The sequence below is a fragment of the Phyllostomus hastatus genome, unplaced genomic scaffold (genome assembly GCF_019186645.2).
Source record: "Phyllostomus hastatus isolate PE091 unplaced genomic scaffold, TTU_PhHast_1.1 phas_contig_196, whole genome shotgun sequence".
NCBI lineage: Eukaryota > Metazoa > Chordata > Mammalia > Chiroptera > Phyllostomidae > Phyllostomus > Phyllostomus hastatus.
In genome coordinates this window covers 1056275-1082449 of record NW_025333709.1, presented here as the reverse complement: position 1 = coordinate 1082449, position 26175 = coordinate 1056275, and the positions used below count along the sequence as shown (strand labels likewise).

Genomic DNA, 26175 nt, shown 5'->3' with positions numbered 1-26175 from the left:
TGGAGTGCTTCCGTGTCACTGCTAAACACAGTCCGGGTTTCAGAAACTCTCAGCCCACCACTGCTGGCCACCGAGGCCGACCCGGCCCCGCAGGCCCACGCACGGGCTCCGGTCTGCAGGGCCTCCACCGGAGTCCGGGCGGGCAAGCCCACGAGCACAGCCTCGGAACGGCTGGCGTCGGTCTGGGGTCTGGGGTCTGGGGTCTGGGGTGGCGTGAAGGCCTAACCCGAGGCAGCTGCGAGCTCCGCGGCCCGGGCGCTGGGGGGGAGAGACGTTCACAGGACCCCCCTGCGGCAGGGCCAGAACAGAGCGAGCCTGGAGTGGACCGCGCACATCCGCCTCGGAGCTGGCACCCCCTCGCACAGTGGTCTCCCGCGGGCCGGGGGCGCTGACCGCGGCACCAACACACCCTGGCTGTGGGGGCCATGCCTGGAGTGCTCCACCACAGCTTGTGGTCGAGCACGTTTGAACATCTGGACTGCATGGGCTAGGCTCTGTCTAAACTCACAAAGCAGACAATTAATACTTCAAATGTGATACTGAAACTTTTTATGTAAAGATTTTCTTTATTTTTAGAGAAAGGGGAAGGGAGGGAGAAAAAAAGAGACACACGTGTTGATTGGCTGCCTCTCACACGTCCCCACCTGGGGACCCAGCCCACAACTCAGACAGCTGCCCTGACTGGGAGTCCAGCCGGCAACGCCACAGCTCACAGGCCCCCCCCACCCCCACTCAGCCCACCGAGCCACACCTGCCAGGGCGCCACACTGGAACCTTCAGGCAACTGGAACAATTCTTGGGCACTCTGGTGGCACAGGGTCCCAGCCCCACCACCTTCCCACTGCCCCACAGGCCCACGGGGGCCTGGGCGCTGCCGTGGCTGCGGGGCCTGAGGCTCTCCTGGGCAGCATCACAGCGGAACAGGAAGGCCCAGTCTTCCGGGACTGCCAGGCAGCCCAGGCCCTGAACACCACCAAGAAGCTGTAGCCCACACAGACGGCTGCCAAGAACCTTCTTATCTTTTGGGGGGGACAGGATAGGGGTTCCACAATGACAGCAGCTCAGACCCTAAAAGGGCAGAAGGGCAAGCTGGGACCTGAGAACCCTCTCACCCCGGCCGTGGACCAGCTCCCATACACGGCTCTGGCCGAGACACACAGCGTGGACGGCACGAGGCAGGCGGCGCAGACAGCCACGGCCCACCTGCGCGGGGCTGAGGCCAAGTACCAGACCAAGCACCAGACCGCTGGCGAGAGTGCGGCAGCCGACTCCCCCAGCACGGCACAGCCCGCGGCGGTGAGCGCCTCTGTCACGGTCAGGGGTCACGGGGCAGTCACAACCGGGGCGCTGACAGGCCTCGGCAGCCGCACCTGCAGGGACGTGACGAGCCGACGCTGGCACTCACTGGGAGGCCGCCCTGCAGCCGGGCTGCCAGGACCCCGCCACACAGCTCACCTCCGCGTGGGCACTGACAGAGCCTGGCGGAGGCCACAAGTACGGGTTCCCCAAGGGGACCCCAGGCCCTGAGGGCCCCAGTGACTGCAGACGGAGCGGGGTCGGGACAGACAGGCCACCCCCCGGGGGGCCAGTACGTGTGGAACCCAATGGCGCTCATGCAGGCATCCCGAGGCCCCCTCTGTGACACACCTCGTGGGCCTCTCTGAACTGGGGGCGTGCCCTAAGAGGCCCACCGAGGAGGCCCTGAGCAGGACTCAGCCCTGGTGTGCTGGGGCAGAGGCAGCCTGGCACCCGCTGGGCAGGAGCCCACGGGGCGTCTACCTGTTTGTGGAGGGGCCCACATCACCCGCTGCCAGTGTGAGGGCCCAGCTCACCTGGCACTGACTGAGACTTTCTAAAAATTATGTTTTTTTGTTTATGCTATTACAGCTGTCCCATTTTCCCCCCTCTGCCTCCTTCCGCTCAGCACCGCCCCCCCCCACCCCGGCAGCCCCCACACTGCTGTCCGTGCCCATGGGTCCTTCAAACACATTCTTGGACCCGTCCCTCCTCCTCCTGCCACCCGGCCCTTCCCCACCTCCCCTCGGAGAGCTGTCAGTCTGTTCCCTGGGTCCATGCCTCCGACTCTTATTTTGCTCATTTATTTTGCTCATTAGATTCCGAGTATAAGTGAGATCATGTGGTATTTCTCTTTGTCTGACTGGCTTATTTCACTCTGCATAATGTTCTCCAGTTCCACTCATGAGTCAAAAAAGGTAACATTTTTCGTCATTTTTTTTCTTTACAGCCAAGTAGTATTCCACTGTGTCAGCGTGCCAGAGCCGTTTTATCCACTCCCCACGGACGGGCACCTGGGCTGCTTCCAGACCTCGGCGACTGTAAAGGCCGCTGCCGTGGGCACCCTTGTGCTCACGTCCTTCCGAAGTGGCGTTCCGGCTGTCCTGAAATATGCTCCCAAAGTGCCATCGCTGGGCCCCGACAGCTTCGTTTCTTATTTTCTAAGTGAGCCCCACACTGTCCTCCCCCACAGGGGCCGCCCCGGGTGCGTTCCCACCAGCGACGCCCAGGGTTTCCCCTCCTCCGCAGCCTCGCCGGCGCGCACGCAGTTTGATTTACCGACGGGGCAGCCACTCTACCGGTACGAGGCGGCAGCTCGCTGTGGCTTTAGAGACCATCCGTTTCTGTGACGTCACTGACAAGGCCAGCCAGCTCAGAGCGAGGAAGACACGCTGACCCTCGTCACCGCTGGCCACTCTCCCGTCTGCACTTCCGTGGCTACCCGCTGCGCGGCAGCTCTGCTCTCGGACTTCCCGGCCAGAGGCGGCCCCGGTCTACCAGCAGTGACGGCCAGAGCAGGCCCCCGGCGCCACCACCAGGCAACTGTGCCCCCGCTGTTGGGGGCCCACGACAGCAAGAATGTGCCGGTGTTCCCACACGGCCCCATGGGCGTGTCTGGCACGTGGGTGTGCTGGAGCAGAGCTCAGCAGTGTGCACGGAGGCCTCCGCTACCCGCCTGCAGCCTTCCGACTCGTGTGGCCTGATGCCCCCCGGCAGCCCCACTAACGCCACGTGCCCCGGGCTGTCCGCAGGCCCGTCGCTGGCTCTGGTGCCTGGGGGGCTGTGGCTGCTACTGCTGGGGACCTCTGCGCCCTGACTGCCCCACCTCACCCGGGGCCCCTACCCCAACACTAGGTCACTTCCCGCTAATCTGGGCCCCCCACACCCCTGCCCCAAGCCTCCAGCCCCAGATCCCACAGCCTGACCTTTACCTGCTGACGACAAATGAGCCTCAACGACGACAGTGCTGCCCCTCCTCTCTGCGACCTCATGACGGGGCCAAACTGTGGGGCACCCTAGAGGCTTCGGTGCTGACTTCCTGAAGGACCCAGGTTCCCCCGAGCTGCTCTGGACTCCAAGCCCCCAGCCCTGGCTGCCTGGGAAAGCTTACAGCACCTTGGAGACCACCTGAGTCTCGGGCACATCAAGGGGGTGGGGGTCTATGGAAAGGGGCAGCTTCCTGTTGCCCTGCAACTGGTCCTGCAGGTGCCTCCTGGCCCAGGAGGCTGCTGTGGCCAGTGAGCCCAGGGCTGCCTCTCCGAGGAGCCCAGCGGTGCCACTATGAGAGAAGGTGGGGGCACAGAAAGGAGAGAAGGCTTGTCCCTAAATACTAGGCTATGGCGGCGGTCACATCCTAATGCCCATCCAGGCCGACAGACCCAGAGAACACTGTGGGGGAAGCTCTGGGTGCAGAGCAGGCACCCCCAGGGCAGCCCCGTGTGCCCACCCTGAGGCCACAGGGGCACGGAGCACAGCCTGGTGAACAGGAGATTCCCTGCCCTCCCTGGTCCTCTATTCTGAGGACATAGAAAAAAATCAAATAAACTGTTATATAGTGTAAAAAAAAATCTTATTTCTACATTTCATTGGATTCAGCTAACAAACACCCAGTGGCCCCGAACAAGGCGCCACGCCTCAGAAACCTGCCTGCGCTCGGCGAGGGTCCGATCTAGCACAAGACAGTCAGGCGCGAGACAGCGCGCCCGCAGGAAAAGGCCCGCACTGCGTGTTGTCAGGGGCAGCTGCGGCAGCCGACGGGGGCGCTGCACAGAGGTGCGGCACTAACCCGGGCCCGCAAGGGCCCGGAGGAGGTGGGTGGGGAAGGGAAGGTGAGTACGAGGCCGAGTGCGGAAAAGGGGCGCGAGCAAAGGCAGGGAGCCCAGACCTGGGTGTGCGAGGTGCTGCGGAAGCACAGGCTGGCGGGGGGCGAGTGCTGGAGGGGGGAGGCCGCGCAGTGGCGGGCAGGCAGGCAGGCCAGGGAGCCCTGAGCATCTGCCCCGCACCTGCACAACAGACTGTGTGCTGAGCTCGCGGCCTGAGCCCCCCAGCACCACGGGGTGCTCAGATACAGCTGGTGAGTGTAACTGACGCACAATTAAAATACGCGAAGTATGGAAGCATACAGTAAGATAAAAATGGAATGGTATTTTTGCTTACTTGTTTTCAAATTAACAATATCGAAAACCTTTTTATATCACAAGAAAATCAAGAAAAAATTTTAAGACCTGTGTGATTGAATGTACCCTTCTATTTTCTAAAGCCTTGGCACGGCCCTGGCGAGGGAGCTCGGCTGGCCAGAACGCTGCCCCCGACACGCCAAGGACGCAGGTTTGGTCCCCAGTCGGAGCACACGCAACAGTCCGCCAGTGAGCGCGTGAGTGGAACAGCAAGTCCGTGTTTCTCTCTCTCTCTCTCTTCCCCGCCCCACCCCCCGCCTCCTTCTTTAAAAAAATCAACACGAACTTACAATAAAATAAAATCTTGGTATAATGCTCTGTGTTGAAACCAGGTTTTTGAGTGAGTCCACTCCTTTAGAAAGCTGACTTCACTCGCAGTCTTTACTGAAAGGCCCCTCTCCTTTAGTGGCACCCAGGGGGGCCACCCATCCTGCGCTTACTAAATCGTGCTGGTCAATTGCAATCCCATCAATCAATTACCCAAGGATGTTTGTTGAAACTCAACTAGTCAATTTTCATCTTTCTCATCAGAGCTCCTTGTTCTTACCCAGTAATCAGAAGCTATCACATTTTTGTATATTCAATGAATAAGTTCAAAGCTAAATGCTACAACAAGAAGCTTTAAAGCACACTAAAAGTTTCATTTCCAGGTTTAAATGTGCAGGAAGATGATTGTTTACATTATTCCTAAATCATGCACACGCACACACACACTTATAAAGACAACTCTCTAAACGTCAACTTTAAAATGCTCTCTACTCTCTACGCCAAGATGTTTTTTCAAAAAGTAACTTTCTACTCCTCCTTAAAATGTCACCTTCACCCTGAGGGGCAGGTTGTTTATTTTCTCAAAAATACTGAATTGGCTGGGTATTTTCTACTAACAGCTACTTAGGACAGGAAAGGTCAGCAAATTTAGACCACCTGTCTGGAAAAAGAAAAAAAAGATTTTACCCCCGACAGGGCGCTGTCCTGAGACCCAGGCATGTGCCCTGACCGGGGGTCGAACCAGCGGCCTTTGGGTTTGCAGGACAGCCCCCTACCCACGGAGCCAGTCAGGGTGCCCCCGCAAATGTTCATGCTCACCCCCGCCCTGTCCCATGTCTGTCTGTGCACAGCAGCTGGGGCTGCTTCTGCAGCCGACCCTTACAGGGACGGGAGCGAGAAGCCTCGGGAGGAGCTCGTCCTGGAAGCCCGACAAGGCGCCAGGAAGCGCGAGCCCGAGCACGCTGCCCATTCGCAGACGTGCTCCCTCCCGGTGCCCGGCGCGTGAGCGTTCCGCTGGCTGTGAAGGCCAGAGGCTTCCCTTCCCCAGCACCTCCAGGCAAGGTAACCACCCCAGACACGGTTCGCCGTGAGTGAAAGTGCGCACGACTCCACACCCCCAGTGATCTCGGGGGTCGGTTCTCAGTTCTGCTGGGGCGCTCTCCTCAGCCTCGTCCCGCAGCCAGCGAAGGGCTCCCGCAGAAAGTGGCACGGTGGCCTGCCACCAGCGGCCTCGCTTCACACGCTGGCACCGCTGGCACCGGCCTCCGCCCAGGGTTCCTCTGCGGACAACCTGACCGCTCCGAGGGCCAGTCTGAACGAGGGCCGGCGGCAGAACGCACAGGTGTGCGCGCTGAGTGCTTGTGGACGGCCAGGGTCCCGACACACGCACAGGCACAAGCCCGGTCTTGCCGCGGGACCCTGCGAGATGCGGGACCCTGCGAGACGCGGGACTCGGGAACACAGAGCAGGGCGGCCCTCACTGGGACCCCCAGATGAGGGTCTGGGGGGTGCGCCGCCGCACTGGGAACGCGAGGACCGGCCCGTCCTCGTGCAGCGCCGGGGAGCGTCGCTCTAAAGCACACCACACCTCAGAGACCCCTGCAGCGCAGGACCCAGGGAGTGGCAGCCACAAAGTCAAAAAGTTGGAAAAGCCCTTCAAGGTCATCTAACAAAATCTTCTTATCTGACAGACGAGGAGACTGTGCCCAGGGCACAGTCACATCCAGCTGGCCTGCAGTCTTGAGACAAAAGCTTCTTTTGAGAAATTAGCTGGCACACAGAGCAGTAGCAACCTGAGCACGGTTTTGTGATATGGAAAGACGGCTCCGGTCTGAGCGTGAACAAGGCGTGACCTCCCACAGGTGAGGGGAAACGAGGCCTCAACCGCAGTCCTGGTGAGCACCACCCACCGCAGGACTTCCCGGCCAACCACCGCAGTTTCTGACTGCCGTCAGCAGTGTCCACTAACGCAGGCTAAGCACATCCCAGGTAATGCTGGACGTGAGACAAAGAACTGGACACAGAGTCACCCGCATCAAGGTGAGTGTTTCCATGCAGGAGGAGTGAGCTCACCGAGCCCAGAGGGTAAGCAAAGCATGAGTCAGAAGAAGAGGCAGGACAGGCCACAGAAAGGCAGGCAGGACAGCTCCAGGGAACAGTGTCTAAGCAGCTGGCTCAAAGGGTCGAAGGGCACCAGGACAGCCTGGCTGGCCTGCTCGGTGGGCTGGGTGTCATCCCACAAAGCAAAACGTCTCTGGTTCCGTCCCGGTCAGGGTGCACACAGAGGAGGCAGATTGATGGTTCTCTCCCACATCGGCATTTCTCTCCCTTTCTCCCTCCCTTCCTCTCTTTCTAAAGAAAATGCGTGTGATCTGTAAAAAGCCCGCCAGGACTGAACACAGCCACAGGACTCGGTGAGGACACCACTCGCCGGCTCGGGGAGGGGGAGTGAGGGGGAGGACGGACGCGGGTGAGGAGTGCACCAGGGTCGGGGAGGGAGGAGGTGGGCGCACCGGCACTGACCAGCCATCCGGAAGCAACGGCCAGGAAAAGGTCCAACAGAAGGGTTACTTGACTGGCTCGGCAAAGTCGAGAGAAGGACTGAGAGGGAAGGAAGGAGGGGAGAGGGAAAATCTGAAGGCTGAAGTAACCCAACCCAGGAGGAAATCTTGGAGACCTGGGAGAAAAAATAAAGAGGTTTCTAAGAGGCCCTGAGCCCTGGCTGGTGTGGCCCAGGGGACCGAGGGCCGGCCTGCACACTACGGGGTTATTATCAGTTCGATTCGGGACACACGCCTGTGTTGTGGGATCGGTCCCCAGATGGGGGCGCACGAGAGGCGGCTGATCAATATATCCCTCACACATCCATGTTTCTCTCTTTATCCCTTCCTTCCCCTCTCTTTAAAATAAATAAATAAAATGTTAAAAAGAGAGAGAGAGAGAGAGATCTCAAGATAACAGACTCACATAAATTTTGCAGTGAGTTTCCATGGGTTAACAGACTTGGTAAAATCTAACAGGTAAGAACTCCTGGAGTATAGGATTAACTTTGGAAAAAGGACAGATGCTTTCTTCGGAATTAGAAGACAAAGCAGCCAACAGGTTTCAGAGAAAAGAAGGAAAGGGTGGAGCTGCAGAAGCTCCGGAGGAGTGAGCGGTGATGTCTTCTGGGCGTGTCCGATGTGCTGAGAAAGCCACAGAGCACGAACCCCACGGTTACGATCCAATCTGAGCACTGTGGCTAAGGACAGGCACAGGGGGACCCAGAAGGAAGGGAGCAGCCTGGCCGGGACGGGAGGGCACCCCTCCCGCAGGAGCAGCCCCCGACCTCCTTTAGAAAGCACAGCTTCAGCGGGCAGAGTGGGAGCAACACTGAGTAGGGGGCCAAGCACCAACAGAGCCCAGGCCAGGCCACGTTCCACCCCGCTGCGCAGGACACCCCCCAAAGCGGAACACAGCTGCTGCAGTGGTGCCAGGCACGGGTGTCTGCCCCACACGGAGCAGCAGCGGGGCAAAAGGCAGCCGACGCGGAGGCGAAGGGTGAGAGCCTCTCCAGTGGGCTGGGCCCGGCAGACACCCCGGAGCGGAGCCCCCCCAGTGCGGAGCCCCCCCAGTGCGGGCCGGGTGGGCAGGGCGCAGAAAGGGTGGAGAACAGGCAGCCAGGGCACTCACAGGCGGGCTGGGAGAAAACCAGGTGCAGACCAGGCGAGTGGCAGGACCGGGTCACCGGGAGGGTTTTCCTCGCTCGCGTCACCACTGAACAAGGACAGCGTGCACCGGAGGTGGGAAGGGGAGCGCTGACCAGGACAACGAAGGGAGCTCTTCCAACCCAGCCTGCGGGCCTCAGTTTCCCCACTAGCGAATCCTGTCTCAGCAGTAAGTGCGTGTTCCTTGCTGCCGCGTCCCGTTCTCAAGTTGCACAAGTCTGCGGCTGGCCCCATCCGGCGCTCCGGCTGGAGGAGAGGAAGTCCTCACGGGACATCGCCAGCAGGTTCTGGGGAACTGTGGCTTCACGGGGCATGACACACACTGAAACCACTCTCACCCTGGGCTGGTTCATATGAACGAGTCGAATTCCCACAGAATATTTCTGGTCCCAAAAATACCAAACTTCTAAGTAAAGACCCAAAACACTTCTAATATTAAGTATTAAAATCAAAATGAACTGCGTATCTTTGTGAAAGATAGCAAAAACAAGAGCGAGCATTGTTTTCCAACCTGTGGGTTCCATTCGGGGTCCCGGGCCAACAGTCCATCCCAGCAGCTCAGGGCGCAAGGTGGGGCCCGCCCCGGGCAGGGCCGCCCGAGCCGCGCTGGGACGTGTAGGCGGCCGTCCGCCTCCTGGGCCAGCAGCTGGGATGCAGGAGGAAACCGAGGGCCGAGAGAAAGCCCACGCAGGCGCGCGGACACGTGTGCGCTGCATGTGGACGGGGGCCTGGCCGGGGGCCCTCCCCCCAGCAACACTGTAACTCCACCACAGCGGAGAACGCCGAGGTATCTGAGGACCCCCGTGCGGCGCGGGCAGCGGAGGGAGGGCAGGCACCCCGCTGCACTGGCCGGCTGACAGACCCGCCTTCCCGCCAGCCTCGCTGCAAACCCAGACAGGACCGACACACGGGTCTTTTAAAGGAGGGGGGAATGCCGACAATTTAAGCCAGCTAGTAAGTGATGCTGTTTTTCATGCTCGTAAAAAAAAGGCAGAAAACCGCGGTGGCACCGTAAGCGCGGGTCAAGAACTCCCGTGCGGAATTTCTTCGTCAGAGGGGACCAGACCGACGGTCTGGGCAAGGGGCTGGCGGCTGTCCTCCAGGCTGTCCCGGCGACAGCCGGGGGTGCTGGGGGCGCGGCCGCGCTCGCAGCAGGAAGGCGGGGAGAAGGGTGGGCTGCCTGGCTGGGCTGCTTTCACCGCGCAGGAGAGGCTGCCCAGCATTTCCACAGAAACGAGTCCGACTGTGGAAAAGCATGAAGTGACTAATAGTTTCGCTGAATTTTAGCCTACATATAAAATTACTACCCCACTTTAAACATGACTATTAATTAGCTTTTGTGGCACTTCCTTCAGGAAAATAAAAGTTAATCTTCCCATTTCACAGATAAGGGAGCTTCGACTAAAAACTAGCCCCGGCTGGTCAGTGGAACGAGCCCTGGCCTGCGAACAGAAAGGTCACCCCCTCAGGCCCCGTCAGGGCGTGTGCTTGGGCCGGGCCAGCTCCCCGGTGGGGGTACTAGAGGTCACGCCACTGTTTCTCTCACACGTCCGTGCTTCTCTCCTTCTCGTTCTTCCCTCCTCTCTAAAAATAAATAAATAAATTTTTCTTCTTCTTCTTCTTCTTCTTCTTTTTTTAAACATCCATGTGTGGTTGCCTCTCACACACCTCCTACTGGGGACCTGGCCCACAACCCAGGCACGTGCCCTGACTGGGAATCCAACTGGCAGCCCTTTGATTCATAGACTGTCACTCAACCACTGAGCCACACCAGCCAGGGCAAAAATTTTTTTTTAAGAATAAAAATTGAAATTCTGGGCCATGAAATGTAATGTGGGTTCTAGACTTGCTTCTGGATAGAAAGAGTGCATCAACAGAAAACTGAGTGAAATTCAACATAAATCTAAACTTAATAATGTTGCAGCAATTTTAACTTCTTCATTTTGACAAATATAACACACTCACGTACAACACCAACACCAGTGAAAGTGGCTGAAGGGAACATGGGAACGGTCTACACTTACTTGGAAACTTTTCTGTAAGTCTAAAATTATTTCAAAATAAAAGCTTAGTTTTAAAAAAACTCCTGGGCCATACGAAATTAAATCCCCCAACTTCTCATTCAGTTTCTGGATGTAACTAATAGTGTCCTGAAAATATTAGAGATAAAAACATTCTCTGCATTCTACAAACATGTGTGAAAAAATAACTCTCACAGGAAACACATGACAATTCGATGCCACAGACACCCTGGAATCGCTCGTGCGACGGTTCAGGACCGAGGACTGATCGCCGCAGTGAGCAGGCCGACGCGCTGCAGGCTCTCGCACACTGCGGGTCACCGCACTCCCACTCCCACCCACGCTGGTTAGGGGCTCTCCGAAACGAAGGCAGCGCCATGCCAGCGGATTCCCGAAAATGAGCTCAAAACCCTCCAGACCAAAGAAGTCCCACGAGGAGAAGAGCACAATGCAACCAAGCACCCCACACCAGTGCCAAACGGCAATTCAATTAGTAATTCGGCCAGGAAAAAAGACCTCGGTTAATAAGTGTATTTCACACAAACATTATGATTAAAGATGAAAATACAAATGTAATGACTAATGAAAATTAAACAAGCATCTGTCTATTAAGAAACCCACTTCCAATACAATTATGTGGGTAGGTAAAAGCAAAAGGAGGGAAAAAGCCATGCCCTGCACGCACTAACTAAAGAGAAAGGCGGCACGGCTGTCCTCGCCACAGTGATCTTCAGCACTGAGGGAACTCCCAGGAGTCAGGGGGACGTAAACTAAAATGACAAAAAGAGTCAGTGCACCCAGAAGACACAACGATCTTACATATCTACACACCGCACAACGGAACTTCAAAAGATGGAGCAAAACCTGAGCAAACTGAAAGGGAAAACAAGAAATCCACCCCTTTGGTCGGAGACCTCGCTCCGTAGTCGACAAGACGACTGGGGGAGGAAGGACAGCACTGCACGAAGCGTCACCCACTCCACACGGCGAGTGCGTACGTGATGCCCACCGAGGCAGCTCAGAGAAGTTACACGAAGCATGTCCTCTGGCCACCCCGGAACCAGACCGGAACTCAGGGACAGAATGATTAACAGGAAACGTCAAACAACGTGCTTCTAAATAACCCATGAGTCACAGAGGTGATTCGAGGGAAATCACAATATTTTAAGCTGAATAAAACTGAAAGTGTAACACACCAAGACTGGTGGGATGCTGCTGAAGCATGGCTTAGAGGAAAGTTACAGCACTGAATACGTTTATTAGGGGGAAAAAACAGGGTTTCAAGTCAATAATCCAAGCTTCAAACTTAAGAAATTAAGAAAAGAAAAACCAAAACAAACAGAAAGCAAGCAATAATGCAAAGGTCAAAAACATTTCAATGAAATCGAAACCAAAAATAAAAAAACAACAACATTGAGAAAAAATCAATAAAACGAAAAGCTGTTCTTTAAAAAAAATAAAAACTTGAGGAAACTCTAGCAAGACTGGCAGAAAAAAAAGAGGTCAGACAAATTTTGAGTGTCAGAATAAAAGAACATCAATTCAAAAACTTAGATGAAATGGCCAAATCATCTGAAAAGTGAAAACTACTATAGAAAAGGAAGTAATAACTCCTAATTGACTTCCTGAGGCCAGAATTATATTGTTGCCGACACCCAGCAAGGACAACAGAAGAGAACCACTCAGACAGACAGACAGACACACACACACACACACACACACACACACACACCGTGAACACAGATTTGACAGTGCCCAACAAAATGTCAGCACAGTGCATCCAGCGATGTAAAAAGAGCAATATTCCATGACCTAGCAGGATTTATTCCAGGAATGCACAGCTGGTTCAATATCCCAAACTCAATACTGTGACCCACCACATTAAGAGTCTAAAGAAAAAAAATGATCATATCAATTGATTCAAAAAAGCATTTGACAAAATCCAACACCCATTAATGAAAACTCTCAGCAGACTAAAAAATAGAAACTTCCTTAACCTGGTAATTGGCAGTTACAAAAAAGCCTACAGCAGACATCACACTCCATGGTGAGAGAATGAATGTTTCCCCCTAAATCCAGAACTTAGGAAATTATACTAAAGCCTTAGTCAGTGTCATAAAGAAAGGTGAAGAAATATAAGACATACAAAAATAGAAAACAAGAAAAATACCACTATTCACAGACATGATTGTCTACACCAAAAATCCTAATGAATCCACACACACAAAAAAACCTAGAATATACAATTTTACTAAGATCAAAAGAGAGAAGGTGAACACCCAAAAAACACTAATGAAAGAAACCAAAAATGTGCATGTCGAATATATCTCAATTAAAAAATCCTGGGGAGTCCTGGCCGGTGTGGCTTGGTGGACTGTGTCAGCCTATGAACCAAAGTGTTGCCAGTTCCATTCCCAGTCAGGGCACATGCCTGGGTTGAGGGCCAGGTCCCCAGTAGGGGGTGCACAAGAGGCAACCACACACTGATGTTTCTCTCACTCTCTTTCTCCTTCCCTTCCCCTCTCTAAAAGTAAATAAATAAAATCCTTTAAAAATATATTAGGAAATAAAATCTTAAAAAAAAAAAAAAAGCTCTGGCTGGCGTAGCTCAGTGGATTGAGCGCGGGCTGGGAACCAAAGTGTCCCAGGTTCGATTCCCAGCCAGGGCACATGCCTGGGTTGCAGGCCATGACCCCCAGCAACCGCACATTGATGTTTCTCTCTCTCTCTCTCTATCTATCTCCCTTCCCTCTCTAAGAATAAATAAATAAATACAATCTTAAAAAAAATCCTTTAAAAATATATTAGGAAATAAAATCTTAAAAAAAAAAAAAAAAAAAGCCCTGGCTGGCGTAGCTCAGTGGATTGAGCACGGGCTGCAAACCAAAGCATCGCAGGTTCGATTCCCAGTCAGGGCACATGCCTGGGTTGCAGGCCACAGCTCCCAGCAACCGCACATTGATGTTTCTCTCTCTCTCTTTCTCCCTCCCTTCCCTCTCTAAAAATAAATAAATAAAATCTTAAAATATATATATATATATATATACACACACACACACACACACACATACTAGGGAAACTCCAATCAAGATGGCCACTTAGGGTAAACATGGCTTGCCTCCTTGCACAAGCACATCAAAATTACCACTAAACTACAGAACAACCATCATTCAGAACCATCAGAAATTGAGCAAAATGAAAGTCCTACAAAGATGGAATTACAGAAACCACACTGAGGTGCAGAGGGGCAGAATGGGCTAGTCCCACACCTACACATGGTGGGTAAAAATCAGGAGGGATATCTCAGGAGCAAAGGGTACCAGCCCCACACCAGGACCCCCAGCCCAGGGTTCCAGTGGCAGAAAGAGAAGTCCTTACAACTTCTGGCTGCAAAAGTCAGCAGGGATTGAGGCTGTGGAAGGAACTTCCGGAGTCCCGGGCAGTTCCTTGTAAAGGGCCCACACACAGACGTACCCGGACTCGCCCGCTCTGAGCTCCCGCGCTGGGGCAGCAGAGCGAAAGGCATCAGGGACGTGTGGGGAGGAAGTGAACTGCCCAGTTTCAGGGCAAGCGCTGGGGCGGGGGCAGCTTTCACCCAGACACAGGTGCTTTTCTATACAAATGGCTTGTCTTTGACCCCCGCTTCAGATTTTCCTAAATCAGGGATATCAAACTCATGTTCACCAGGGGCCACGTCAGCCTTGAGGCTGCTTTCAAAGGGCCGGATGAAGTTCTAGGGCTGTGTACATGTACCTACTCCTTAACTGGGCGAGGAGCTAGGTTCTGCCACCCCGTAGAACCAAGGTGCCGGGCCGGATTCAACAAGGTGGAGGGCCAGGTTCAGCCCCCGGGACTTGTGTTTGCCACCTGTGCCTTAGGGAGAGGAGCGGGGTTCACTAAGGCCAGATGCCGCTTGTTCGATGGAGTTTAGGACACAGGTAGGTACAGCCCTAAAACTTCGTTTGGCCCTCTGGAGGCAACCTCAAGGCTGAAGTGGCCCCCGACAGACAAGAGTCTGACACCCCTGCCCTGAGAGGTGCCAGGCCCAGCAGCAGCAGCAGCAGCAGCCAGCAGCAGCAGCCGCCAGCCTTGGCTCCCAGCTTGGCCTGGCCTGGGCCCCCCCACGTCCAGCACACGTGGCGGCCCCCTGCAGGTCGCTCTGCAGCCCCGGCCGGCAGCCCCCTGCTGGGCGGCCCCCCGCAGGGCACGGGCGGCGGCTGACCTGGGGTGTGCCAGCAGCGACTGAGGCTGGACGGCAGCGGGGGGGCGCACACGGCCCACACGGTGGGTGCCCCGCGAGTGCCCGGCCTGGGTGACAGGGGAGGCTGGGCCGCTGGGCCCTGCAGGACGCCGACTGCATCAGGCCACCCCCCAAGCCTGGGAGCCGCCGCAGCAGCTCTGCTAACACACGGAAACAAACGCAGGGAGGCTGCCAAAGAGAGCAGACAAAGAAACACGGCCCGGACGAAAGGACAGATCAAAACTCCAGAAACAGCTCCACAAAATGGAGATGAGCAATCTGTCGGATGCAGAGTTCCAAACACTGGTGATCAGGATGCTCAAGGAACTCAGTGAGGACCTCAGCAGCATAAAAAAATCCAGCCAGAAATGAAGCATACACTAACTGGAATACAGAACAATTTACCAGGAATCAACAGTAGAGTGGATAAGGCTGAAAATCATACCAGCTATTTGGAACACAAGGAAAAAACAAACAGTAAGATCAGCAAGAAGAAAAAGGAATCCAAAAAACGAGGATTGTATAAGCAGACCCTGAGACAGTTTTAAGAGGTCCAACATTTGCCTCATAGGGGTGCCAGAAAGAGAGGGGAAAGAGCAAGAAATTGTAAATCTATATGAAAAAGTGATGACAGGAAACTTCCCTAATTTGGTGAAGGAAATAGACATACAAGTCCAGCAAGCACAGAGAGTCCCAAACAAGATGAACCCCAGAGGCCCACTCCAAAACACATCTTAATTAAAATGCCAAAGGTTAAAGATAATCTTAAAAGCATCACGAGGAAAGGAGACAGTTACCTACAGAGGAGTTCCCACCAGACTGTCAGCTGATTCCTCGAGAGAAACCTTACAGGCAAGGAGGGCCTGGCAAGAAATACTCAAAGTCTTGAAAAGCAGGGACCTACACCCAAGACTGCTCTACCCAGCAAAGCTACCATTTAGAATCAAAGAGATAATAAAGAGCTTCCCAGACAAGAAAAAGCTACAGGAGTTCATCACCGCCAAACCAGCATTACGTGCAACGTTAAAGGGCCTTCTTTAAGACCGAACTGTGAACAGTGAAACGGCAACAGACTCTGAAGAGCCGACAGCAGGGCGCAAGCTCACCGACCGCAGCGTGGGCCTGGCCCAGCCGCCGAAGCGCCCTGGGAGCAGCTGACGCGGCTCCACGGGGCCAGGCCGCGCCGGGAACCGCGGCCCGCGCAGGAAGCCCCACTCACCGCTGCAGCGCCTGCGCAGGGCCAGGAAGGAAGCAGGCCCTGGAGAAGCCTGAAGAGGCGAAGGCCGACTTTGGGTCGTGACCACCCTGCCAGAGAGGGTGGGCGTGTGCAGTGCAAGACCTTCCCCTGGGTGGGAATCAGGCGGGAGGTGGCCGGCCACTACCTGGGCGCGTCCTCCCTCCCCGGTGAGCGGGTGGAGCATGGCCGGCCTGCCCCCTCCTTCCACTCCACCCCTCTCAAGTAGCCAAAGAAAGCACAGACTCACTTAAAAAAAAAAACAAAAACAATAAAATAGCTTTAAATACATATCTATCAACAACTGAATCTAAAAACAACACAAACAAGCAGAACAGAAACAGAATCATGGGCACAGGGAACGTTTTGGTGGCCCCAGACGGGAGGGGTCTGGGTGAAGGGGGCAAAGGCAGCGAGAAGTGCAGACGGGCGGCCACAGAACAGCCGTGGGGAGGGAGGGTGCGGACGGGAAACAGAGCAGCCACAGGACACGCACGCAGACCCCACGGGCGGGGACCACGGCGTGGGCACTGCCTGAGCGAGTGGGGCCGGGGCGGGTGGAGGGGAGCGAAGGGGGGAAACTGGGACGACTGTGGTAGCATAATCAATGAAAAATAATTTTGAAAAAATTGATGACCAAATAGATACATACCATGTTCATGGATTGGAAAAGTTATGTCAATATGTCAATTCTCCACAAAACTGATCTATAGATTTAAGGCTACTCTAATTAAATTCCAGAAGAATTATTTGTAAATATAGGCAAACTGATTCTAAAATGTATGTTAAAAGGTCCCTGGTAGGGGGCGCACGAGGCAACCACGCATGGATATTTCTCTCCCTCCCTTTCTCTCCCTTCCCCTCTCTCCAAAACCAAGTAGAATGTTTTTAAAAATGTATGTTAAAGCAAAAACAGTAACAGTTTTTTAAGTCTGAGGAGCCACCCTTCCTGGTCTGAAGACCCCCGGGGACTGAGGCTGGGTGGGGCGGGGCAGTGCCGCAGACGGAGCAGAGCTCGGAGTTCAGAGCCAGCCGCCCGGGGCCGGCGGTTTGGTCTCGGACAAAGGCAGAGTTGGCCTAACGGTAGAGGATGTCCCTTCAACAAGTGGGTTTGGGACAACGTGACATCCACACTTTTTTTTTAAAAAGATCCCTACCTGCATCTGATGCCTTACAGAAAATTAGTTCAAAATAAACCACCTATCTAAATGTAAAACAATTAAATTCTTAAAAGAAAATGCAGGAAAAAATCATCACAAAAGCTCCCTCGTGATGATTTTGGAGGCTGCAGGGTGGGGGGAGCGGAGGCACCGGGGAGCACGAGGGAGCTTTATAAAACAAGGAGTTCTTTAGACTTGACACCAAAAAGTATGACCCATAAAAAAATAATGGTAAGCTGAACTTCATCACAATTAATTTTTCCTTTGCAAAAACATAATAGGGTACAAAGGATTGATGTACAGAATTACAAAGAACTCTCAAAAAAAGAAAAAGAACTCTCAAAACTCAAAAGAAAATACTGATTAAAAATAGGCAAAGTCTACCCTGGCTGGTGTGGCTGAGTGGATGAAGCGCCAGCCTACAAACCACAGGGTCACCAGTTCAATTCCCAGTCAGGGCACGTGCCCGGGTTGTGGGCCAGGTCCCCAGTAGGGGGCATGTGAGAGGCAACCACACATTGATATGTCTCTCCCTCTCTTCCCCTTTCTAAAAATAAATAAAAAGTTAAGGAAAAAAATAGGCAACATTTTGAGTGAACACTTCATCTCAGAGGCTGCAAGGATGCCAGTCGAACACCTGAGAAGTGTTCAGTGATGACCACTAGGCCAACACAAATGAAGACCACAGAGCCACTGCCCACCTTCATTACACTGGTCACCATAAAAAGCACCGACTGCGTCCAGCGCTACAGGGACGCAGAGCAACCGGAGCTCTCCTTCACTGCCGGTCCAAGTCACAACGGTAAACGGCACCGTCCCTCAGGAAAACAGGGCAGCGGTCTCTTACGCCACCGCACAGCCCAGCTCACCCTGCCTGGCATTCACCACAGAGAAACGAAAATGTGCTTTCAGACAGAAACCTGCACACGGATGTTTGCGGCGTCTCTATTCATCACCACCAAAACCCGGAAGGAGCCCCGATGCCCACCGACGGGAGCGTGCCCGCTGCGGCGCGCTCACACGGAGGGACTCTGCCCGGCGGCACGGAGCGCCAGGCCGACGGCACGCGCCGTCGCTGAGCCTCCAAGTGACCTCGGCCCCAGCGTCCGACCTGGGCCCCGGACCACTGTGAACACGTCCCGACACAAAATCGCAAACCTACCTAAAACACCGAGTTGTTCTGCGCTGATGCGTCGCAGTGTATTCAACGTGTGGCCCAAGACAGCTCTTACCCCAGGGTGGCCCAGCGACGCCAAAAGGCTGGACACCCCTGGACTATGCTGAGTGAAATAAACCAGACTCGAAAAGTCCCGCACACGCACTGTACACTTCCCCTCGTCGACTTCTCCGACAGACGCAAGCACGCCACAAAGCTGCAGCTGCAGGAATGCAGGGTGGGGGGAGCGGAGGCACCGGGGAGCACGAGGGAGCTTTTGTGGGCGAGGGCACCCCCTCTGGGTCCTGACCGTGGTGGTGGACACATGGATCTCCACGTGTTACAATCCGAAGAGCCGCACACTTTAAAACATCAACATTAATGCCCTGGTGGCTCAGTTGGGTGGAGTGTCATCCTGGTACCCCAAGGTCGCAGGTTCGATTCCCGGTCAGGGCACACACAAGAATCAACCAATGAATGTATAAGTAGAACAAACACCGATTTTTTTCTCTCTAAAAATAGGAAATAAAAATTTTTTAAAACAAATATCAATATCAATGTTTCTACATGTTACTCGCTTAAATTAGCATACAATAAAAGCGTACAGAAAATCTGTCTGGCAAAACAAAGTCAAACCAAACGTACACGTGGCAGCCCCCTCTGGACCTCAGTCCTCCCGGCCACAAAGGACGCGCCCAGGAGTGCGCGCAGCAGCTTGAGTCGTGTCCGTCGACGCCGCACCGGGTGGACACACTGCGGGATGGGCGGACACACTGTGGGATGGGCGGACACACCGTGGGACGGGCGGACACACCGTGGGACGGGCCGACACACCGTGGGACGGGCCGACACACCGTGGGATGGGCCGACACACCGTGGGATGGGCCGACACACTGTGGGATGGATGGACACACTGTGGGACGGGCCGACACACTGTGGGACGGGCGGACACACCGTGGGACGGGCCGACACACCGTGGGACGGGCCCACACACCGTGGGACGGGCCGACACACTGTGGGATGGATGGACACACTGTGGGACGGGCCGACACACTGTGGGATGGATGGACACACTGTGGGACGGGCCGACACACTGTGGGACGGGCCGACACACCGTGGGGCATGCACACGACGGAAAGCCGCCTCCCGGAGAGAAGGACGGATGTTTCAGCAGCTCCAGGGCCACGCCCCCCGCGCAGCACTCAGCACGCAGACCTGGCACAGAGCACTTTCCCAGGAAATCCGACCCCAGGTGGAACGGATGAAGATGAGGGTGAGGATGGTTGTGAAAGGGGGACCGCTGACCCTGACACAGCGGCGACACGGGTGCACACACGCTACACGGAGGTGCGGAGGCACACCACCACGCTGCTGGCCTCGGCTGCAGCGCGGGAGGCTCTGGGCCGCTCTCCGACCCGCTCCCCTCCAGCCACCAGGGCAAACGGGAACTGCAGAGAGCGGGGGCAGAACCTCCTCTGACCACAGCGGCGGTGTCTGCTCCGCAGGACCGGCCTTCAGCGCTCCCCAAAGTGGCCCAAGACCCACCGCCACACCACCTAACCACAGGGCGTGCTGTCGGATGGCTTTTAAATGTCGCCGCCGTCTCCTCGCCACCTCCTCAGCGGTGGGAAGCGACCTGTGTTATGACAAGTGCCCCCCACACCACGACAGGTTTCCCTGACTTCAAAACTTGAATATTCCTATTTGAAAATGCGCTTCAACCCCGACCCCAAATGGCTCCCTCTCATCAATCTCTAACAGCATTACAAAAATAGCCCTGAATTCCTATTTGAGCCCTCCCTGAGTGTACATTGTACGTGACTTGATATTTCAACTACCAGTGACATGAGTCAATTTCCACAATAAATTATGACTTTTGTAAATAATATATGTATGACTTAATTCTGTACACCTGTTCAGAAAACAATTCTGATAGTCTAAATATTTTCTTTTGACATATGATATCTGTATGTTTAACTGTTAGAAGGTAAAAATAACCAAAAGTAGTTTTACTTGACAAAGAAAAAATGTTGGTAACACCAGGCTGTAAAAGAACCCTTCACTTTTTTGTTCCTTAAGTAATGTCCACTGTAGAAAAGTCTTAAAGTGCAGGTGTTAAAGCCGAGTGCAGAAAGGAAAGGAGGAGGCCTTCAAAACCCCCACCACCAACCGTCCCGGTGCATGTGCCCCACCGACTTCCCCGGCAGACACACACGCACAGATTTCCTACAAAGATGGGTCCACAAACTCTTCCAGTTTGCAAGCTTCTTCCCTCACTCAGTAAGCGTGAGAGTTATAAAAATTACACTTAAAATAGAAATGCAAAGTACGAAGACACAGTCATGGCCCCCTTCGCCTACCAGCCTTTCGTTTGGGGGCCGGCCCTCCGCCGCCGGTGCGAGCGGACCACCAGTGCAAGCAGGCCGCCCGGCGGGGCTGCGGGCCCACGCCTCGTCCCAGGCGCCGGGCTGTGCTTTCCCGCTCCTGTGCTGGTCCCTGTCCCACGGGCGGGGAGAGCTGGGTCGGTGTCGCCCTGCAGCAGAGCCCCCGCTAAAGCCCCAGCACTGGGTGCCACCGGGCGCTGCCCAGGCACCCACCCTGGCACCGCGTGTCTGACTCTTAGAGATCAAGAGGAGCGGGGCTCCGAGTTACTCGGACCGCGGCGGCGGGGGCTGACACCTGCCCGACGGCGCAGAGCCCACCAGGTCTGGGTGCCCAAGCTTTGCGTGTGGTGCTCTCTCCGGGCCCAGGACTCTGTAAGCTCTGCTACGTCTCCCCACTTGGGCCACGGCTCTCGTTTCCCTGCCCCTGCAGCCGCCCTGAGGGGACTGGCCTGGGACCTGACCAGGTCCTCACGAGTCAAGGGGACTCGGCGCTGGGCCGCGCACACAGGGTGGTGGGGCTGAGACCCACTGGGAATCGAGACAGTTCGTCCACTGTCAGCCCGCTTGGCAACCTGCCCCGGTGACCTGTGTTAAAGAGGAGCGGGAACCCCGGGAGTCACAAGCCTCCCCTGCAGGGACAGGCAGACCGCTTCGGCGAAGGGAGTCATTCGAAGCTGGAACGACAACATGGAAGACGAGCATGAGGACCTCCGCTGCACCACCAGCCAGCCTTCCTCTGAGCCGGCAGAAGAGCGGCTACCATCTGTCTGGCCACACGCTGCTGCGAAGGGTTCACACGGCAGCCCTCCTCCCCTCCCCCGGCAGCAACCCCAACACAGGAGCCAAACGGGAGCCTCATCCCTGATCCCGGAGCGACCCTCTTTGGCTCTGCAGGGTCCAGGACAAGGGCAACTTCGGGAACGTGGAAGGCCCAGGGGTCTGGGCCAGGACACTAAACCAATGCAAGGATGTCACCTAACGGCGGGGAACAGCTGCGCTGACCACACTGCAGAGGACGCCTGTAGGCGGCCGCGGCCCGCCTGCGAGGCCGGGTCACGGCCAGACAGCCGGGCCCCACGCACGGTCTCTGCTCCTCTCGCACTTCAGCGGCTCCTGCATGGAATCGTGAATCTTTCATAAACCAATTTCCGTCTCACCATTTGGCGCACAAATACGCCCCAATGAAGCTTCTTCGTGGCAAATACTGTTTAAAGAACTTAACCGTTCTCGCAATTCGGGACAAAAATCCACGGTGTTCCAGGAGCCCACTGCGCGCCCGCGCGGAGCTGTGCCTTCCTAAGCGCCGTGGCCGAGGGAAGAGGCAGCGTCCACGGCGGGGAGGTGCACCCGCAGGGCGCCTTCCTGAACAGAACAAAGTCACTTCCCGAGTCCTGAGTTCCAACCCTAAATATCGGCCGTCAGGACACCACCGACCCCCGAAAGCTCCGAAACCCGGGGGATCCAGGGCCCGGGCTGCGGCCTCGGGAGGGCTGTCAGGTGGCTTTCGAATGCCCACTCCAGGGAGCACGACTTCCCCAGGCGCTGCGCAGCGACCGTCGCAGGCGCCGGGAGAAGGTGGGCCCGGCGACACGGCCCCGCGGGCACCGACCGCAGAGGGAAAGACCCGCTTGTCACCTGACTCGAATTATTCTGGAACCGCACGCGAGTCATCTCCAGGACGAGCCCCGCGCGCGCCGAGATGGCACCACCCCCGGGGCCGTGACAGCCGCGCGCAGGTGGGCAGAGCCGCGGCGCCTCGCCCGGAAGATGCCGGGTTCTCGGGAAGGCTGTCACGAGCCGCCGCCCGGCCCCGCGCCGCCGCCCGTTACCCGCGCCCTCCCCGCCCCCGCCGCTTACCTCGAAGTAGCCTCCGGGGGCGGCGGCGCCCGCGCCCGTGCCCAGGGGCCCGTTGGCCGCTGCCGCTGTGCCGCCCGCGGCCGCCAGGCCCGCGGCCTGAGGGCCGCGCAGCGCCGCCGCCGGGACGGCCTTGCCGCCGCTCGCGCCGCCGTGGCCCCCACCCGAGCCGCCGCCGCCTCCCCGCTTATTCTTACGGCGCTTGGCCCCGCGCTTGGCGTCGGCCGGGCTCATGGCGGGCGGCGGGCGGCGGGCGGCGGGCGGCGGGCGGGGAGGGCGGGGAGCCTGAGGCGGCGGCGGAGCGCTCCGGCCGACCGAGGGCGGGGGGCGCTGCGCGGAGTCGACTCCGGGCGGGCGGGGAGGGCCGGGCAGGCGGGAGCTGTCGGGAGGCCGCGGGGCGGGAGGAATAGAGAGTCCACCGGGCCCGGCGCCGCCGCTGACCAGAGTTAGAGTCCAATATGGCGGACACAAGGGGAAAGGGATCCCAGTTTACGTCGGGGGAGGGGGAAGGAGCGGCGGGGAGGGGGAGGGGTGTGGGCGCCCTCCCCCTCCCGCCTTACTCCGCCCTCCAGAGCGCCGCGGCCCCTCGACCTTGCCCGCCCCTTCCCGCCGCTAACGTGCGCCGGCGAGCAAGGCACGCCGGAAGTTGGAGTCCCTGCGCCAGCGCCGTCGCCGGCGGCGCCCGGCAGAAGGACCACGACTCCCGGCAGGCCGTGCGCGTCCCAGCGCGCGGAAGCTGCGACAGGCAAGAACCAGGGGGCTGGGTCCGAGGGTGACGTAACCGCCGAGCTCAGAGCCTCGGCCCCGCCCGCGCCGTGCGGCCTTCTGGGAGTTGTAGTTGGGCGGAGGGGCCGGGACCGCGCGGGGCCGGGTCCTCAGCGACGAGAGAACTGCAGGACTGAAGCAGAGGAGGTCCGCCCTTCTGACAGACATCAAGACTCTCCCACGCCCTGCACCTGGTCGACGCGGGGCTGCAGGCCGGCGGGGTCCCCGGGATGCAGCAGGCTGGCAACCTCGGCTCTGTCCTGCCGAGAATGGCCCGGTGACCTTGGGTCGGCCCCTAGCCCGAGTGCAGGTGACTCCTTGGGGACGAGAGTGGCCGTGCTCGCAGGCTTGGTGGGTCCAGAGGGCGCCAGGAAAGCGCTCCGCCCGGCCGAGCTCGGAGCTCCTGGTCCGAGAGGCCTCGGCCACCGTGCGCGGCTGCCGTGCAGGCCGCCTTTGGGTTAGAACCGCGGGCGCCCTTCCCGAGCTGGGCCCTGCCTGCAGCCCGCTCCGCCGCGCCCTGCGCACCGGGTGCCTGGCGACCCTGCAGGGTCCCTCAACCTTGCATTCACCCACCGCGCAGACCGAGCCCGGCCAGACCCTCGGGCCTCCAGCGCCCTCTGCCTGGATCTCGTCCACCACCACAAGCCCCAGGCATAGCTCTGCCCTTAGACCAGGGTGGGGCCTTGCGTGGGCCCTACGCTCTACAGGGCCCCACTTATCCAAACACCGAGACGCGTTTTCCCTTCCTTGGGTCCGGAGGTAGTCACAGGCCAGAGAGGCAGCCGAGCTTGGCACTGGATGTTGGTGGGAGGGCCTCCATCTGCACCCTTTCCAGGGCCCTATAGCTGTTAGCTCTGGGCCGGAGGGCCTCATGGCCTCGGCCTCGCCCAGCTGCAACCACAGCCTGGTACCCTCCGACCCATCCTTCCTGCCACAACCACAACGAGCTAATACCTGTATCCTGCCCGGCAGTCTTCCTTCAGCAGCCCCCCAGGTGAATGATGTCTCGGACTGTCCCCCACCCCACACAGGCTGGGGTCAGACAGTCCCTTCTCCCTCAGCCTCCAAGATGTCATAGCACCGTGACATGGGATCGGGGTGTTCAGCAGTATCCCCAGAGAAAAGTCTCAGGGGATGAGGGGAGGGCACGCCTCCTGCACCTGTGAACCCCAGCTCCTGCCAAGCAAGGGCTGGGCACTCACCAGTCCAGTACTTGCTGGGTGAATGAATGACGTACAAATGGCAATTCGTCAAGCCACTATACACCAGCCACCCTGCCTGCAGCTGTATCCTTTCATCTGACCGGCACACCCACCCACTCGAGAAGGGCACCCCTGGCCCATTTTATGGATGAGAAACTGAAGTTCACACACATTAAGGGATTTGCCCAAAGTCACCCAGATAATCAACGGCAGAGCCCAGGTTACAAGGCAGAAGTGGCCCAAGTGTGATACAGTTGAGAGTCCCTCTGGGGCCTGGGGACAGGGGACGCCTCCCCGAGGAGGTGAGCCGAGCCAGCGCCAGTCACTCGCAAGCCAAGGGCTCCTAGTGAGGCGAGAACCTGGAGCAGGGGAGAGCTCAGCCTGTCCCAGGGCCCTGCAGAAGCCGCCAGCACTGGAGCGAGGGGAAGCAGCAGAAGCCGGGCCCCCACCAGGCGGAGGGTTTTGAACAGGGCGTGTCATGGCAGGGCATAGATCTATATTTTTAGGTTCCTCCGTGTTTTATGATATCTGATAGCAGCTTTTTTAATGGGACGTATATTTTTTTAAAGAACTCTGGCTGTTGTGTCAAGAACGGATGTCAGAGAAGCAAAGTTGGTGGCCAGGACACTCGGGACAGGCTGGTAGGGGTCGGGGACAGTGCCCCTGGGAGACAGGTGAGGCAAAGCCAGAAAGCAGTGGTTCTCAGCCTTTGTTTTCCATTATCTCCCCCGACGGAACACTGAGAAATTCAGATGGAAAAAAAGTACTAAATAAGAGTTTGTCTGGTGCGGTTGAACTTTGGAGGTTACAAACCATTGTACTATCTAAGATTTGTTTCTTCCCCGAAGTTGATTTTAACACGCGGGAGGTCAGTGTTCTCCAGGGAAATACAACCAGTGGGATACACGCACACGGAGGGAGCGGTGGTGATGGGGACTGAGTTGTTATGGTGAGGCGCCGGCCCCCACAGTGACGGAGCCTGGCAAGTCCCGATGCGTGCCGATGGCAAGCTGGAGACTCAGAGAGCCAGCGGCGTGGGTCCAGCCCGAGGCCGCCAGGTTCGAGCCCCAGGGACAGCTGACGTTCCAGTGTGAGTCCAGAGGTGGGGGACAGAAACAAGGGTCCGTCTCCGGCTCAGGGGCGCCGAGGCAATGGGAGCTCCCTCTTTTCTATCTGAGCCCCTTTGTTCTAGGGGGCTTTCCACTGATGGGGGCGAGGCCCACCCACACGGAGGAGCACCATCGGCTGCTCCAAGTCTGCTGATGCGAAGGTTAACCTCATCCAGAAACACCGCCACGGACACGTCCAGGGTGCCTGACCCAGTGTCCAGGCGCCCTGGGGCCCAGGCAGCTTGACGCAGAAGTAGCCGTCCCAGGGGAGAGTGCGGGGCCGCAGGGCGAGGCGCCCTGAGTCCGTGCGCACTGGGAAGCACAAATGTCCCAGGGGGGTGCGGCCCTGGGCCTGAGAGGGTCCCGGTCTGGAGGTGGCCACTCGGGCGCCCTGGTGACCCTGGAGGGCTCTTGGAACCGGCTGGCAGGAAAAGGTGGCATAGGTTGGGTAGTTCTGTAAAAGTGAGGTTTTATCGGTCGGGGCACACAGCTGGGCTGCAGGTTTGTCCCCAGCGGGGGCGCCCGCGAGGGGCAACCGATCGGTGCTTCTGTCTCACGTGGCTGTTTCTGTTCCCGCTCCATCTCCCTCCCTCCCTCCCTCCCT

At 57.1% G+C, this 26175-nt stretch overlaps 1 protein-coding gene across 2 annotated transcripts in view; it reads right to left on the bottom strand.

The window, feature by feature from the left end:
- Positions 1-25953, bottom strand: part of FAM193A (family with sequence similarity 193 member A) — a 108789-nt gene extending 82836 nt beyond the window's left edge. The window contains exon 1 of one of the 2 annotated variants that reach the window (XM_045834402.1): positions 23834-25953. In XM_045834402.1, the coding sequence (XP_045690358.1) occupies positions 23834-24133 (300 nt within the window). In that variant the 5' untranslated portion in view covers positions 24134-25953. Of the gene's footprint in view, positions 1-22498; positions 22715-23833 lie in introns of those variants that run through there. The other variant, XM_045834403.1, reaches the window with a different exon arrangement.
- Positions 25954-26175: the final 222 nt, after the last annotated feature.